Source organism: Platalea leucorodia (genome assembly GCF_965183815.1).
Source record: "Platalea leucorodia genome assembly, chromosome: 4".
Taxonomy (NCBI): domain Eukaryota; kingdom Metazoa; phylum Chordata; class Aves; order Pelecaniformes; family Threskiornithidae; genus Platalea; species Platalea leucorodia.
Window position 1 is genome coordinate 32,314,511 of NC_138826.1, and position 18,119 is coordinate 32,332,629.

The 18,119-nt window shown below is 36.1% G+C and overlaps 1 protein-coding gene across 1 annotated transcript in view; it reads left to right on the forward strand.

Moving 5' to 3' along the window:
• The window catches only part of GRID1 (glutamate ionotropic receptor delta type subunit 1), a gene marked incomplete at both ends in the record, with an annotated part of 541,866 nt that overhangs the window by 292,587 nt on the left and 231,160 nt on the right, over positions 1–18,119 (forward strand). Inside the window, one exon of the mRNA XM_082309213.1 lies at positions 9,036–9,241. Coding sequence (XP_082165339.1) covers positions 9,036–9,241 — 206 coding nt within the window. The remainder of the gene's footprint in view (positions 1–9,035; positions 9,242–18,119) is intronic.

The following is an 18,119-nucleotide window of genomic DNA, read 5'->3' on the forward strand; positions in this document are numbered from 1 at the left end:
TGCTGTACTAATGGTGATAAGGCTCAAGACAAGGTGTGGATTCAGTGCCCCTCTATGACCTTGTACTGAATGTTCTGAAAAACAGGCAATGGAGCGAAACCGTGGCATCTGCCAAAGTGACATCTAGATTTCTCAGTGTAGAATATTGGAGATAGTACAAAATTAACATCCAAAATCTGAGACTGGTTGAGAAATAGTAACCTGAAAGAGATTTCCTGTTTCCTCAGTGAAGAGAACTCCATTCCTAGATGATGACAACAACATGAGAGCTGACAGCTCTGACAGCCTTTCTGCTACTTGTATGCCCAGGGCACCTGACTTTTACTTGAACATACAGAAATACTCCAATGGGAGAAAGTTTCTTCAACAGAGTGTTGAATTATTGTTTGCTGACATGTAGTTAAGTAGGTATAACAGCAACTAGCTCCTGTAATGTGTTTTTATAGCATATACTTTATTATACTGTACAGGTGTTTGTAAAGCACATTGAGATCCTTAGCTGAAAGGTGTTGTATAAATAAATATTGTTACACATATTAAAGAATAAGGTCTTCCTGCCAGTAGCCTTTCCTCAAGGGAGAATTGAATTTATCTATCTGCAGTAATTTTACTGCAGTCTCTCCTGAGATCAGAATGTGCAATATTTAAAGTTGATTTAAACACTCTGCAATCCACTAAAACCAAAGGGATGTGCTTCTACTTTCTCTTTGCTGGACACTTGGCTATACACACATGCAGAATGAATCTCTATCAAATTCTCAGGTGACTTCTGGTTTTCTCTGAGTGAGAACAGAGATACCTTTTGCCTCTCTATTTAAGGCATTCCCTTTGCACGTTTAGTTTGTTTCAGGATGTGCTTATTTGCATTTGCTTATCCCTAGTTTAGAGTTACTGGTCTTATTTGTGAAGGACATACTTCATACGTCAAAGTACGATAATCAAACTTACAATATAGTAACAGCTTCTTAAGAGTAACAATAGCACTTGTGTTAAAACAGACAGGCTTGCAGTCCCAACATACTAAATGGGCATTATTAATTCAGATGTTCGTATAAAATAATATAGTTTCAGGAAGGTGCATCTCAGCCCACCAAAAGAAGAAAGATCTATTTTCCTAATGTACTGGTGAATGGATGTTTAGAATTGCTTGTATTCAGCCATGACAAATATTAGGCTCAGTAATTTAATGCAATAATTAAAATTAATTTAGGCAAAAGAAATCTTTTGTTTAAACTTAGGATATATGTCAGCAAAAGCATAGTTTCTGTCAATACCTCTATTTTTGTCTCATGAGAAGGTACAGCAATAACACTGCATAGCATCTTTAAAAAAGTATTTTAACAGCAGTAGTGAGATGAGAAGCTATTACAGCTCATTTGAGTGGTTTACCATTGGGCAAACAGTTGGCAATTATTGCACTTGGAAGAATTAAATGTGTGATTTGAACGGACATGCTAGTTCTTCAGTGAATTCCCTTTTTACATCAATTGTAGCATATGTCCACATTTTTTCCAACAGTAATGAATTTCCTGAGGTGGTATCCCTTGTGCTTTTGAATGCCAAGTGTTAAAATCCAGCAAGAGAGACCTGTAGTTGACCTTTCATGCTAAATGTGAAAGGGCTATTGTAGACTTTAAAAAGCTTTTGTGCTTCTGGGCCTCCTGGGAAGCTCCAGTTACCTTCAGACTGGGTCACCTGTTTCAGGTATGAAGCATCAGTTGTGCAGAGTAACTGTTTAATATTTTTAATACTGATGTCTGCCTTCTATGATAGGTCAAATCTGAAAACCTCTGTTTGTGCATGCAAGACATCTGGCTTTATGGTGTATTCTGTCCCTTTCACGTCTGTTCAGGAGTGAAAATCACCAATACCTACGATTTGTCTCTATTCAAAGTCCTTTTCATATTTAAAAACCTGATAACAAAATCTATGTAGGCAGTATAACTGCCCAATAAAAAATTTTCTGCAGTCATTATACAGGCTTCAGCCTTTGATACCATGAGGGGTTCTCTTAGACCTTTGCATTTCGTTAATCCTGATGCTTGTATCAAGACACACATGGTAAGATTTTCAGTTTCTATGGAAAGGTGGTCAAATGTCAGCCTGTGATCTAGATTTAAATGGCACATCAATGTTGCCTGTATTTTTCAAAGATTACATTTCTGATAGCCTGCTTTATTCTTTCCAGAAATCTCAGATTTCTTGCTTTTCTCTCATCTCTTTGAGAAGAGGCTATGCAGCTTCTAGGTCTGAATGGCATTATGTCGTGCCTGGTTGGTCAGGCAGTGCAGGCGCTAGTGTGTTGCTTTGTGTTTGATTGGTGTTAGTAGAACCATCCAGGAGAGAACGGTGTAAAAAGGGGAAAGGAGAGTCCAATGGGATCCTGATAATTCCTAGGTTAAAATGCTGTAGGTGAACTGATCTGGATGCTCATAGTTTACATGGGCTTAAAGGGAAACTGTGCTGTTCTATGAAGGAGAAAGCCATTGAGGGTTACAATGCAGAAATACACCCGTGTAGTGCATAGAAATACATAGAAACAACATCTGCCTGAGGAATTCCCTGCACTGCTAACTGTGAATTGTTGGTAGAATGTTAGAGGGAAGTATTGCTGCATGAGTGCTCCTGTTTTACACTCTGTTTATCAGAGACAGGTTATAGAGCTCAACAGAACTTCTCGTCTGGTCTCATCTGGTCAACAGGTTATTATCTTATATAAGCTGAATAATAAAAAAATCCAATTTAATTCATGGATTTATTGTACTTGCTATTATATGTACTTGCTGTAATAACTATCTCCTAGTTACTGACTTCATTTCTTTTAAAAAAAAAAATAGGAAATGGGATATAATTGCAGAGGTCTTACTTTGAGCTCTGGTGTATCTAAAAGCATGCAAGAAAGCAAAGACTTTTTTAACAGAAAGTTTTTGAAGTGAAACTTCATTAGGAGTGAGATGACTAAATCACGGACATTGTTTTGAAATTATGAGTTCTAACGTTTGTAGAAAAATTATCTGGCCAATAGCAATTAGCAGTGATTGTGGGAATACGGCAGGCAGAGGCAGATGAGGAAATGTGGTAGGTGGAGAGAGATGTTACATGCTCGTAGAGAGATTGTAAGAACAGAGGAAAAAAAATTATAAAAGTAGAAAATATACCTTACTAATGTAATTTCGCATTTGCACTGGGATCCAATAAGCATTTACATTCAAATATTAATGTAGTCGTACCTATTGTAACAGACTTTGTTATTATACTTGCTGGTCTAATCATTCTATTTGAACAGGTAAAATCACATTGTGAGTATTTTAGGTTGAAAATTTCAGTGCTTGCTAAAAAGTCTAATTCTTCTAGATTATTTGCACAGGATAATTCCCCTTTGGAAGCATAAGTAGTAATCTTCCCTCTATTGTTTGAATGAAGAGAATTTTGTTATTTATTAACTTAAGAATAAGAGCTACTTTTGAAGTATGTCCGCTTCCAGTTTTCTAAAATACTACAGTATATTCAAATCCTTCAAGTAGGTTATTATCTGTAGCAAGGACCCAAAGATGGTATTCAAAATTATTCATTCAGAAAACTTGCAATGCAGCAGGAGTCTAATCATCAGGATGTGCATCTCTGTTTCTTACACCAGTCTTATTATCCCTTATTTCTAATGTAAACAATTTGCAGCTGCAAAAATAAGGGACAATAGCCATTGTAAAATAAAATGAATGAAACCCATGAAACTGAAGTGTTTTAGGAAACCTGTTTCAGAGTGCTTGCAGGTGATCTTCCAAATCAGTGAATCCTAGAATGTGTATTTTATTCTGTCTTAAGAAATGAAATAATAAGTGGGAAGTATTCTGTCCAATTTGCAGTCAAGAGAAACAAACCTACAATAAAGCAGAGTATCTTAGCATTAAAGGTAAGAAACAGTAATTTTTGTTTTCTCTTGGAGCTTAAGTATAAGGAAAAATGCCTTGATGTTGTTCCTAAAATGTTGGAAAAGGTGAATATGTGTTTTACCAGTGTATGAATACTAAAATAATGAAACTATCCAAGTCTCTTTGACATTCCTCTCGCTACTTCAAATATATCACCAAAATAATGCTTGAATAAAACTAACACTGGGGGGGCTGGGGGTGGGAAGTGTGAAGCGTAGAGCCTACAATCAGCAAATGAGAAAACTCAAAAGCTCAGTATTTCCTGCCTGATCTCATTGTTTTTCACACTTATTTACTTTTCCCTCTTATGAATGTACAAGTGAAAGGACTGGTGTAGGTCACTTGAAAATAGAGCTTGGTGATGATACTTCAGTCCTCCCAGAGTTTACTTGGTGATGGATAAGAATGAAAGGGTGTGAAATTATTTCTTTGTGCTTCTTTAGCCTTGCCTTAGCTCCAGCTTTGGTACTTCAGTTTGCTTCCAGCTGTTTTCTATCCAAAGTAAAATGTTTCCCAGCCATGTGCTGCCTCTATTTCTGTCAAGCAGAGTTAGGAACTGGTGTTGAAAAGACAATATACTGCTCTGTACCTCCTGGAAATTCTGATCTACAATGAGCCATCCTTAAAGGCCAGCTGTGCCCAACCACACAGCTGTTTCACACAAAAATAATAGCTTAAAGCTGCTTGTGTCAAGGCCAAGAATCAGATCCTGTAAATTTATGAAAGATGAATACTATGGAAGAGTCTGCAAACTTTTTTTATATAAACAAGATTATAGATAATATAATAAAAACAAATTACTTTGTAGATGACAATAAGCTTTACACATAGGTAGCTAATGCCACATTTAGTACTATTCTTTTATGTTTGTGTTCCAGTCAACCAGTGCAGTGACCAGCCTAACCTCCAGCAGGAAATGATACGTTCCATTATTCCTTATAGTACAATAAAGCCCTTTATTTATGGCAAGCATTAGTTTTGCAGTCACAGTGACAGAATTCCTATCTTAGCAGTGCATCAAGACTTTCCTTCCCTCCTTGTAATGGTTATCCCTGAAATTGTCTTGCTCTTCTGTTGTCAGACCTGAACATATGGTACATCTGTCAGAGTTAGGAAGAAGGCTCTCAGCCACAGATTCTCTCTCCAGCCAGATGTAACAGAAGAGACACAAAGTTCATAAGAAGTTCACTTTTCTTATGAAGCTCTAGTGAGTCAGTTCCAATTCCAACTTGCTAATTTCACATGATTGTGGTTGACACTAGAGTACTGTAAACATATCCAATTATTATGTCGTTTTACAGATCACTTTTATGAGAAAGGCTCACCTGAGTGCATTTTGTACAGTGTCATTTTCCTTCTGGAGTGCAGGTGTCACATCATCTTCAAGAAACTGATGTTCTCTAAAGAGAAATTTTCAAATATTGTCTGTGAAATTCTGCATATTGAGCATGCACAAATCAGGTGGGCAATTAGATAAGTAAAATCATGCTATGTGATTTTTATGGCTGAATGTAGACTACACCTTGAGCAAAAGTAACTAATTGGAAAACTGGAGGCAGATAGCTGTAGGTTGTATAGTCACAGCAAACTGGTCTTTCATTTGTCAGATGTTCTACACAGAAGTGTTTGACTGTGATTGAGTTTGGATTGCTATAACTTTTCCTATGAAGTATGAAATAAATGGGCACAAGGAATTATTTTATTAGTTCAGGATAACTCTCTAATGTTAGAATCTGAACTTTTTAATAAAAAGTCACTGTTAAGACTACAAGAGACAAAACACATGTATTTTAACAGACAAAAGCATTTATAGAACCCTTTATTTTTATTAAATTCTAGATGAATTTTACAAGACTCCTTTTAGTCTTGAAGAAAATGAAGGATTAACTGTCCTAAATTATGAGAAGTGGAAAGAAATTCATAACTGTTTCTGTGAATATTTCTGTTTGAGCTGCCATGGAGCAAAACTCAGTTTTTCTTTTATGTTGCGTGGATTTGTGATCTACGAAATGGAGGAAAAAGAATGAGGGCATCAAACTCACTTTCTTATGTGATATGTCAGATAAAATAAAACAGCCTAATTCATTATGATTTATAAACAGACGCTCCTGCATATGTGCATGTGTTTGTGTATTTATGTACTGATACGTTTTAAGAAATGATTGCCCTCTTGGTAATAATTATTTGCAATCATTTGTGAAAAAAAGATCCCATTATGTAGGCACTTAAAATTGTTACTCACCTCTGAAAACACTGCTCTTCAGTTCCCACTTCTACCTCTGAATTCCTACCAAGCCTTCTCCTCCTCCCCAGTGTCATGTAGGAACAGGCATGCCAGCATTCAGGAAGATACAGTCATGCAGTTCTTTGATTGCCAACACTGAATAAATTCACATTCACTTATATCTGTGAAAAAACTGACAGATTGTGCTTGCACATTTGAGCTTGGACAGCCTCTTCCATCTCAAATTTTGCTTTGTTCTCAAGCTGGAAAAAGTCTGAATCCTTTCCATTTTTCACACTGGGAAATAGCTTGTTTTCCTTGGGGATAAAATTTATAAGGGAATACAAAATGCTCTTCCAAGTCCAAGTAGTCTTACCACAGACATCAAGTATTTTGCACTGGTCTACAACAATATTTCTAACCAGCAGTTCAGCAGGTCAGCCGAAAACATAAGGCAAAAATAGAGCAGTATCAGCACAGTTAATCTTTTGTAAACAGCTTTCCTTTGTGCAGTGATAACTTTAGATGCCTGCACAAAAAGACAACTCGTTACTAAACTATAAAAAAGAGAACTTTCTTACTGCTTGTCAAGCACTGCAGTAATTTTGAAGGACTAAACATCATTAAAAGAAAAATATTTCAGTTTCATGTATCACAGATCCATAAAGTGAGCATAGGTATAGTAATAAATGCTAGTTTACTGCATTTAAATTAGCAAAATCCAAACTTAGCTTGACAACTTTAATAAAATACTTTAACCTGTAAACAATAGTTGTTTGTCACTGTCATTACTTCAGCACACCTGCAATATTTAACAGTTATACAAGTGCTAAAGTCTTCTGGCATTTTCCAGAAATGCCTGCATAACAATAAACCCCTTCCTTTCCTCAGTGACTCAGGATTTTAGACAGTAGAGCAAGTCTAGCAGGTATTTGACATTGTGATAAAACTGCTATAGACTTGCCTAAGACACCAGCAAAACCCTCGTGAATTCACCTTTCCTGATGGTGAGGTTGGCTGGAGTGATGATCAGAGCAACTAAACCCAAGTTAGAAAGGCAGTAAAGAGTCTACTGTGGTTGGCACATCCCTAGCTTAATTTCTGTTCCTTTCTGATGTTTCTCTGTAATTCAGCTGTTTTCTGAAGCTGAATTAATCACATTAACAAGCATTCCCACATTTGGATAGAAGTATGAAGCTACTCAAGGTAACTTTTGGTGTTTTTCTTTTTGGATCTAATGTTTGCTAGTTATCTTGTTGACCCTAATATTTTGCACTTGTACGTGAGCTAAATTCTTTAACTGGTATATCCTCTCAAGGTGTTACTTGTATGGGATTTCATACTATGTTTTTTAAGGGGAGAAAAAAGAAGTTCACATGTATATTCTATGGCCATGTAACACCGAGATTGGTGGTGGTCTAAGAGCCCACGCAGATGGGGCAGCAAGGAATGCTACTGACTTGAATCAGACTGGTTTTCAGTCCTCTGACTTTAGCAGTGTCTGTGGTGTTAATACTTACAATTTCATTAGAAGTTGGTTACTTCCAGGATTAAAAAAAACAAAAAAACAAAAAAACAAAAAACCACAAACAAAAAACCAAAAAACCACAAACAAACAAAAACAAACAAACAAACAAAAAAACCAAAACAAACAAAAAACCCAACCAAACAAAAAAACCCCAAACAAAACCACCAGCTGTTACAATCTAGTTTATAGAGATCATTAGAGTTATAGGAAAGTTTTCTGAAGAGTGGGTTTTATTACGAGGACAATAAGTGTACTCTAACTTACACCATTTGGCTTCACCCACGAGCTGAAATTTGATGATAAAAGTGTGAGAAAAGAGGGTTAAATACTTTCTTATTCAAGACAAGTTATACATGTTTCAGGTAGAATTAAGGGCTCCTAATGACATGGTACAGCTGTGATCAGGTCACTGTTAATTTTGAGAGCAATGTGGTTCAGTATAAGCTCTGACCTTTTTCTTACTCTAAATTTCGCTACAGAATAAAAACTCCGACATTTATTATAGAAAAATGCTGAGAGTCATGAAGATAGAGTACAGTTTGAACCAGCAGGTTCATCATGAAAACAGTATAAAATGTATGTTCCTCCATGTTAATGTCCTAACAAATGTGGTTAGGAAAATATATTTTTTCAATCAACCTGAATTTGAGGGACAGAGCTCAAAAAAACAGGTTTTGAAGGGGCTTGTTTGCATGATTTCCCCTACTGAAAGCCAATCTTTTTACACTGTAATATATCCTAATAGTTTGGGGCTTCGTGTACTGTTTCACAGGTTTACAGGTTAATGGTAAACCTCTGGTTAAGTAACTTATTTATAGGAGGGGAAGAGAAGAAAGAGGTCAAAAGGAGGGCTGTGTATATTCTGAGTATTGTAATTTTTTCATGGAAAAAGCAGACATGATCTTATGTAAGATAGGTTGAGGTAGAAGGAAAGAAGTTTAGGGGTGAGTGATTTATCCCCCTACTTATTTATCTGTTCCTGGATTTATGCATTCAAACTGTGATGATGTTGGGGTGGGACTGTCTTTTTGCTTGTGCAGTGTTAAGCCCTGTGGCCTTGAGCTTCTGAGGAGGCATCCACAGCCACCCAAATACATGAACTGACTCTTCCTAAGAGTCATTGAGAGACCTCTGGGGAAAGGTAATTGATGGAGTTTCACTGTTGGCATTGGCTATGAAAGGGAGCCGTGGAAGATGGCTGTGTGGAATACTCTTCTTCTGACAGCACTGCAGGAAAAAAAGTCTTTTTCCACCTAATTAGTGATGCTTGCCTAATTGGCGAAGGTTGATGCAGTGGTTTTTTTTTTCTTTTCTTTTCTTTCTTTCTTTCTTCCCCCCTCCCCCCGTGTTACAGATATACGTGGACTGCAGGGATTTCTCGATCAGGCCTCAAGACTGGGACTTGATGTATCATTACAAAAAGTGGACAGGAACATCAGCAGAGTCTTTGCCAACCTTTTCACTACCATGAAAACAGAAGAGCTGAACCGCTATCGGGACACATTGCGAAGGGCTATCTTACTCCTAAGCCCACGGGGAGCCCAGACTTTTATTAATGAGGTCAGTGCACAGTTGTTTTTATCATCAACATCTCGGGAACATATACGATGACTTATGCGATACCTTGCCACGTTTTTTGAAGTGGTAGATTTTGACAATGCTGGTTGGTAAATATCAAATAAGATTGTCAAACTCTAGTGTTGGAGAATTGAAATGTCAGGTACTCCACGCAATGCATACTTTGCGGTTAATGCAAATGGGACAACATGGGCCAGATGGGCATTTTCAATATAATATACAGCTCTATGGGGCAATTTTTTTTTTTTTTTTTTTTTCTGGTTGTCTTCCATACCAATACTTTTGACCTGAATTTCAACCACTGTCTACAAGTTACCAGAAAATCTACTATAGTAGATTAGATTTCTATTAGAAATGAAACATAATGTGCCTGGGAGAGTCTTCTTTTCTGTGGAAATCTCCAAATTAATGTATAAAAGGGCATGTTAGTGGTGTTTGAAAGCTGAATCACAGTGTTTTTATCAAGTATGAAGTAGAAATTATATGTTTGTCTCTTTTCCTTAATGGTTTCTTGAAATCAATGAGGCTAATTAGGACAGGGAGGTAGCTGTTGGGCAAACTTGTAATTAATGTTGTGCTGTGGGCTAATATTTGGCATTAATTAGTTTTATCCAGCTTTTTAATATTAAATAATGAATTATTTTACAGTGCTTTATATGTCAGAGTTGAGAATGAGAGTTGGATCCTCAATATAAGTTTACGTGTATTCATTAGCCAAGAATTTGGCAATGAAATAAGGTTTTTTATTCTTCTTCTTCTTTTAACTAACCAGGGATAAGACTGAACCAAGAAATTAAAATGTGGATGAGACCTGTTTCCAATTATCAGTTTTGCTGCATCAAAGTCTGCTAAATTAAAAAAAAAAAAAATCAGCTTAAATTACCTCATTAAGTGTTTTTATAATATCAGCATAAGTAAATTCTCCACACTTATGTTCATTGGTGATTTTTAAATTAATAGGGTAAATTTTATCATAAATAAATGAGGCAAATGGGTAGCTTGGGAAAGACTAAACAAAGGGACAAATTATACTCATGTTTGTGCATACACAGGGATTTTCAGTAGAGGAATGAGGGAGTACTTGTCCTCGAAGTGTAGTAAGCTATGCGCAGCTCAGTCAGAGGTTTTATTTGCTTCATAGTAGGCTTCCAGCAAAAATACACATTGCTTAGTTTTCCAGTGAGTCCTAAGTATCCAAACCAGGTATTAAAAAGAAATCAACACGTGTGTTTTATTCAGACCCACGCTGGGTAGAAAGTCTGTCCCCCTTCAGTGCACAATGCTCCAGAAATGTTTGTAAGAGTGACGTGCGTGCACTGTCAGGACCCTGCAGGCCTCTCGAGTGTAGGGACTAATGTATTAAACTGTTTTACTACTCACTTCACCTTAAAGCAGTGTGTATTATAGGCATTAAGGCTAATGATCTTGATATATTTCCAGATCCCTGCAGGAGTTTAACTGTGGGCAAAAATGAAAAGTAATTTATTTGGCAATCTTCCTATATTGAATCTTGATTGATTCAGAAAAGCTTTATAAAAGAAAATTTAAATCTTAGAAGGGAACTCTCAAAAGGCTTGAGATGAGAGGTGCATGGTGTAGGGAAGAATCCTTCACTAACAGAGGCTGGGGTTACACTTTGTGGAGAGTTACAGTAACTGTGATTCCTCAATATCTCAGTTAACAAGTACAACTAATTATCTATAGCACAATTTCAGATGGTCTAGAATAACAACTTTCATCTTAAATGAAGTATGTATTCTTACATAATTTACAGAAATACAGCATTCACAGAGTGCAGCAGTGTCTTCGATGGGTTTCCATATTTCCACAATTAGTAAATATTTCATGCTACAGGTACTATATAGCTATATACTGACTAGTATTGTTACCAATCTGGCTCTGCACCGTGGAAGTTGTTGGGGGTTTTGAAACAATTTCCCTTTTCTGTTTTGGGAAAAAACTCTAGGTCTCTAAAAAAATGTAAGCAGTAACCTAAGAAGAAAATCCAAAGACTTTCTTTTTAAATTTTGGGTATATTTCTTTTCATCTTTTCTATTTTAGCTCAAGTTACAAATAAGAACTTAAGAACAATGAGAAGAAATTGGATTTAAACCGTTTTTCCATAAATTTCTAGAAATGGAAAATTCCATGTGAAAAAGAGGTTCTTTATTATCAGTTTTGCTGAATTGATATTTTGTAGCAGGGGAAAAATGTCGGAAAAACTTCAACTAGATCTTATTAAAGTCTATTGGCTAATAACATATCTTCATAAAAACCAGGTGTTACACACAAACGCTTCTGTGGAATGCAGAAAAAAAGAGATTTTCTTGGACGGTGTCTGGATTATGAACCCTGAAATGAATAGTTTTAACAAATTTTTCTTAGCACAAGTCATAGACATTAGCCATTGGAAGCTGGTACAAGATTTATTTTGCCTGTTTCGATATTGCAAGTGATACATTTTTCCTGCTAAAAATATGGATCCAGATTTCAGCCTCACTTATTATCTGTTGGGTGGGCCAGAGAGATCTCATCTGACTTTGGATGCACAGAGTTAGGGGACTCTGAAATGTGATATGTCAGAGTCATATCAAAACTTTCTAAATCCTAGAAGAACTCAATTTTAGGATTATTTCTTTAATTTCGCTTAGGCATCATTTTCACTTTACTGGCTTAGCATCCTCAATGCCTGGCTCTGTCATGTGTCAAACCTACTGCAGCAGAAATTACTGACATTTCATAGGTTTTCAAGGTTTATTATTCTGCCATAAAACTGCTTTGACTGTAAGAATAGAGAGAGGGAGAGAAGAAAAAAAAAAAAAAACAACAACTTTTCAATGGTAAAGGTATAAACATGGAATCAGCCTTTATTCAGAAAACAGAAGGTAAATGCATTTATAAAATGTTAGCTACCCTAGGTTTTGCATTAAAAGGTCACTTTGGGATTAAAGGAAACCCAATCTAAAGAAAGTGTATCCCTCCCTAATTACTTTGAGAAAAATGTTCTCTTCTCCACCTGCAAAAATCCCTGATATATTTGGCCTGGTGCCATCGTTAAGTTTATATGCAAAACCAGTCTCAATTGTAACAGATATGCATGTAACAGCAAAAATTATTTTATATTTTGAAGACTATGTGATCTCCTTGCAAGGCAATATATAGAAAGAAAAGAAGAAAAACTAGTAATTCAGAAATGGGAAGGAGATTTACTACTTTCAGGTATTCTGTTAGTCTCTTTGGCCCAGACACAGGATCTGAGACTCAAAAGGCTCCCTCTTTGCGACAGCCAGATTTCACCTGCCTCTTCCACTTACCAATAGATACATTTTTTTGGTTGCAAGTAGGGGTATATTTGTATGGATTGCTTTTATCATTAAGGGCTCTACACTACATAGTGACATGAATACATGGAAGACAGTTCAAAGAGAGGTGACAAAAATGATAAAAGGATAGGAGAGCATGACCTATGAACACAGGTCTCAGGAACACGCTATATACAGCCTGCCTAAGGGAATATAACTGGCAAATACAAGAAGAAGAAACATGAGAGGAGGAGGAATTATTTAAGGTGATCACAGGTAGTCTAACAGGAAATAATGACCCAAAGCTAAACTGGGAATGCTTTCTGACAGGGAGGTCAATTAGACAATGTGAGCGCTTGGCAAGAGAGGTCAGTGAGGCATCGTTCTTCAGGGTGTTCAAGAGTTCACTAGATAAAACACTTCAGTAACTTAGTCTAGCAGTCTTCCCTGAACTGGTTTGAAGGATGTTCTAGATGACCCAGGGGTCCTTCTGAACACATATCAGAAACATTTGTTCTGTGAATAAATTCAGACTTTGTACATTTTGTATACAACATATTTGAAAAGGAGGAAGAGATCTTGTAGTTTAGTGTTTCTCAAGTTTTCTATTGTAGATGTGCAGTAACTGTTGGCTGCAGAGGGTTTGGGTTTTTTTCTGCTTCACAGAACACATACGGTTTGTTTGGGATATGTATTTTAATGAGACTTTTCTTTAAAACCATAGGTGATGTCAGTTGCTTTATAGACTTCAATCATCCTACTTTCCAGTATTATTACCTGTACTTTTGAAAACCAGTAAAATGGAGGCTGTAACACAGTTGCATGAGGCTATTGATTTGAAAAGAGAAGGAATTCTTGGCTTTACAAAACCTTTAACTCAGCATTGCTTGTTTTTTGGCAGCTTCATTGAAGTGCAAAATGTTTCTGTTTAGGTGTATCTTTGAAAATGATATCATCATTTGTGAGTCTATCTTGCCTGTAAGCTAGTGAGCTTACTGCAATAAGCTTGCTAGTATATATGCATATCACTGCAGCATACCAGCTGAAACAGAACTCTTTGCATGCCTAGTGTAGTAAACAAGTTTAAAAAAAATTTAAGAATAAAAGAGAGCATATTAATTGCGTTAAAAATTATTGCTGAAACCCTGTATCATTGCAGCAGGGTTATCTGAATCACTGCGATTCCAATTTGAGCTGAAGCTATAAACTTCCAGAATAATACTAAGTTTGTTAAACAGTTGTAATTTATCTCTGCCCTGTTTCTGTACTCACCTCTGTGTCCTCATTGGAAAGCAAAGACTGCTCTCTGTTTCTCTTTTACCCTAGTTCACGTCAAATGTTCTGACTGGTTCTTTAAATAAATATAGATATTCTGCTTTTGGTTTAGGCTTTTGGGATCATTTCACACTGATTTGTGGTCTTCCTTCTTCCCTGGTCGTCAAGGATGCTGAGTACCTTACTCCGAGTTGGCACTTGCTTGTGAACAATGCTCCAGCCTTCTCTTTTTCCCTTCTGCAGTTGGTGACATGCTATTACTTGAGTGGAGCTGCAGGAATTATTTATGGCATCTTGAATAGTCTGCACCCACAAGCAATTGTATGAAATGGTTTTTCATAAGAAGCAAAGATCTTTTCAGAATTTAACAGGGAAAAAAGTTTAATACTAATTTTCTGGCACTTGGCATTTCATATTGGCATACATCTCTTTTTTTATTTATTTTGCAAATGTTCAGCATATTAGTCCATATCTCTGTTTTATATACAGTGTATAAACATCTTGAAATATTGGTGAATAACTTTGGAAAAAAAATATTATGCCTCTTCTGTTTTTAGAAGGTAATTTCTTCATTTAAAGGGCTGGTAGTGATTTGTGAGTCCTCGTAACAGGACTGTAGAAATAATACTTTCTTCTTTCAATAGTTCAAGTCAAATTATACCCGCCTTATTTTTTTCCAAATCCTCCTCTGGTTTTCTATTTCTTCCTCTGAGCTAAATTTTTTTCTGTTATTGTTGACATTTGCAATATAGTAAGACTCTTTGTGCTTAAAGAGAATAATAATAATAATTAAAACCCAAGCAAACCTCATTAAACTGCTAAAACCTAACTGAAAACAAAGCTTCCCATTTTGGGATAAATTGGCTTAGAAGCAGATTTCTTTCCATTGGGCCAAAAAGACACCAAAACACAAATCCTCCCACATTTTGTTTCACTATGATTAATCTAAGCTATGGGATCACTGTGAGGATATGTTTGGAACAGTCATTTACTTATGTTGTTATAGATTTGTAGGCAATGTGAAGAGGGAAAAAAAAAAATCATAATTTGGTGAATAAATGACTTTATGAATTGCTTATGTAGCTTCATGTAAATGATGTTCCTTTTACTACTGCAGGTATGTTTGACAATAATTTTAGAAATTTTTTGTGTGACTCAACTAGTAATGTTGCATCAAATTTTGAACATGAATATTGAAATAATGAAAAACATGAGGCTTGTGTCCAATTTTGTATATCTCTAACAATAACTGATAACAGTTTTGTGAGGGTTTGTGGGTAAATTGAGAGAAAAATCATGGAAATGGAATACTTTGGCAAGAGTTAGACAAAATCCTTATAAGTCTAGAAACTGTTTTGCTAGCAGTCTTACTAAGTCCCTCAATGTCAGTAATAATATGTCTGGTCTGAAAGAACTAGATTTTTCAGCTCATATTTTGAATCTGATGACTAGGCACTTCTGCATAGGGGATCATTTATTTTTAAATGTCATTAAATGTGTATGTACGGGAAGTAGGCATTCCCCTTGCTCCAAATGCTTAATCCTCAGTTTACTTTTGGGTCCTTGTTTCATTGCAGGTGTTCAGTTGCTAAAACATGATTCAATTCCTAAAAATTTTCCTGCTGTCCACAAGTAAGGATGTCAGGTCTAAAGCAAACTGTGCCAAATATCTGGCTGACAAAATTGTTTAAATATTTGAAATTAACTTTTAATTGTCTCATGAACTTCATTAATTTTAATTTCTTGTTATTTTTCATTAATTAGTTTTCTTTTTTTCATTCTCTTTGTTAATTTTCTCATCCATTATATTTTTACCTTTCCTCAATCTCACTGTTAAATATGGAAGCTGAACAGCATGGTGCAAGGTAAGCCTGTTCACATGGGAGGGCCCTGAAAAAGCTGACATGTCTGTACAGTGGAAGGCAATGGGATGCGGAGACTGACATTCATGACCTGGAAGCAGGAGCTGGTGTTTACCGTAGCGCCACGTCAGGGTCTGTGAGTTTCTCCTTCCAGCATAACACCACGTTAATGCAGTTCTAGAATTAGCTCTCTGAACAGAGTTAACCTCAGGATTGGGGGGATTCTAACTGTCAAGAGGGGCTGTATTTATGAGGGAGGTTTTTTTGAAGGAAGAGGAGCTATTAATGACTTCAAAACACAGAAATGTTGTGTTGGACCACATGCAGTTCACCTTCTTTAGTACTGTATTTAATAGCATCCAGTATTGGCTTTTGCAAGAGCTGAGACAGGACAACTCTCCAGTGAGCACTAAAAAACCAAGGTTACAAAAACTAATGCCACCTTCATCTACTCCTTCATGGCTCTTTTTTTCAAATTATTTTACTTCAGATTGTTTGACTGACTCCTGGAATACTGTGCAATTTAAAGGTAAAGATTATATATACACATATTTTTAATGTAGTGTAAAGTTAAATTAAATACTCTAGCATAGCTGTGGTCATTATAATGCATAAATATATGCAAAATGTTTCTCTAAAATACTGCAAATCTGTAGATAAGTTTATCACTCCCAGCAAGGATAATTTTCAGCAATTTCGGTATAGTTTACCAGAAAGCAGAGATTACTAATTAATTATGGGTGATTAATTGTAAAATATGCTCCGTTGTTTGTATTACATCACTATACAAGTGTTTGCCTATTGTAATATACTGGTGGAAGCAGTACAGGTACATGAGAAAATGCATTTGCCTTATAAAAATCAGAAGAAAGTAACGGCCATACAAAAGCTATTTGCCATCTTCCAGTTTTACTTTTTCGTATAAATTCAGTGAATTGTTCAGCTTATTATGCTAGGGCAATTTTGAAGACTGTAAAATACATACTGCAATTATTATATATTCGATTTTTGAACCTTCAACACCAGTGTGTACACACCATAGCTAGAGATTGACTTTTACCGTGGACACATCTGCAAGCATCTCCAAGCACAAGGATTGACTTGGAGTACAGGGTTTTGCAGAGTTGGTCAATCAGCTCTCCCCAAAAATGCACTTCTAGACCTGGTGTTCTGAATTAAGAAAATCACTGACTCATTTCGTTAGTTGTTTCAGAGGTTATAGAAGGCGGCCATTTATCCTTAGAAGGGATGAGTAATAATTGCTAATAATAATTTGCACCTGCTTTGCATCTTTTCACAGGAGGTTTTTAATCACTTTTAGTAGGTGAAATAAAATTATATTTACCCAAGAGTTATTTTTAGTTTCAAAATAATTTGGAAAATGATTTAAGCCTTCACTAATTGCTTGCAGCAGAGTATAGTGCTGTCTGTGTGTGAGATAAAAGCCTAGGCAAGATTTACCTTGGTTTGAGAAGATTAATCCCAAGCAAGGTGTCCTAGGACACTGATGCTCTGTTTCTTTTAAAGGTACTTCTATGTCAGACAGGCAGTGCACAGTGTAGGTGCAAGGGTTAGCTTTGTTGATGCAGCGCTGCTCAGTGTGTAGGAGACAATGTTGAATGTTATGCCCATTTCTTCATGGTTTGAAGTGTAGAAATCTGAAGAAAAAAAAAAAATAGAGGCTCATGGGAGTTCACTGGAAACATAAGGGAAGAAATATTTGGGAACCTTGTTCATCAAGGACAAGCAGTTAGATCTTATTAAATTAAGCTTATAACTTGAGACAGTGTGGCAACTGCAATAAGATTCTTTTCCTCAGGCAAAGAGTGTTCTGTGTCAAACGAATAGAGTAGTATATCATCAGCATAAAGCATGATGTGTCAGTTCCTTTATTTACCTTTGTACCTCGGAGGGTGGCAAATACCTTAAAAATTAGCAAGGATTTAAGAGTTGTTTGAAAAGAGGGTATAGTCCTATGCTAATAGTTATTTTTCCTACTGTTAGTACTGGTGCTATTATAACTAGTATGCTTGTTATGCACAAGTGTCTAGTTATGAATTGGGATGTTGTTTTACTAGGTGTGGTATGAATGTGTGTCCCCAAAGAATTGACAGCATGCAAGAGGTGACAGATAGAGATATCTGGGGAGTAAAAGGGATTGATGATGAATGTTGTTCAATGACAGAAATAGTGTCTTCATACCAGGATCTTAGAAATTAGTGGTTTGAAAAGAAGATATAAGGGAATTTAAAGATATTTGTGGAATTTTTTTTTTATAAATAGGGGTAGGTGAAGAAGGTTGATACCAAGGCCAAAATCTTGATGATGAATTAGAGGTAACCTGGAAGACTGCAGTAAAAAGTGTATGGTACTGGAAGTTAAGATAGTTAGCATGTCTTTGATGTGACAGATAAGAAGGGA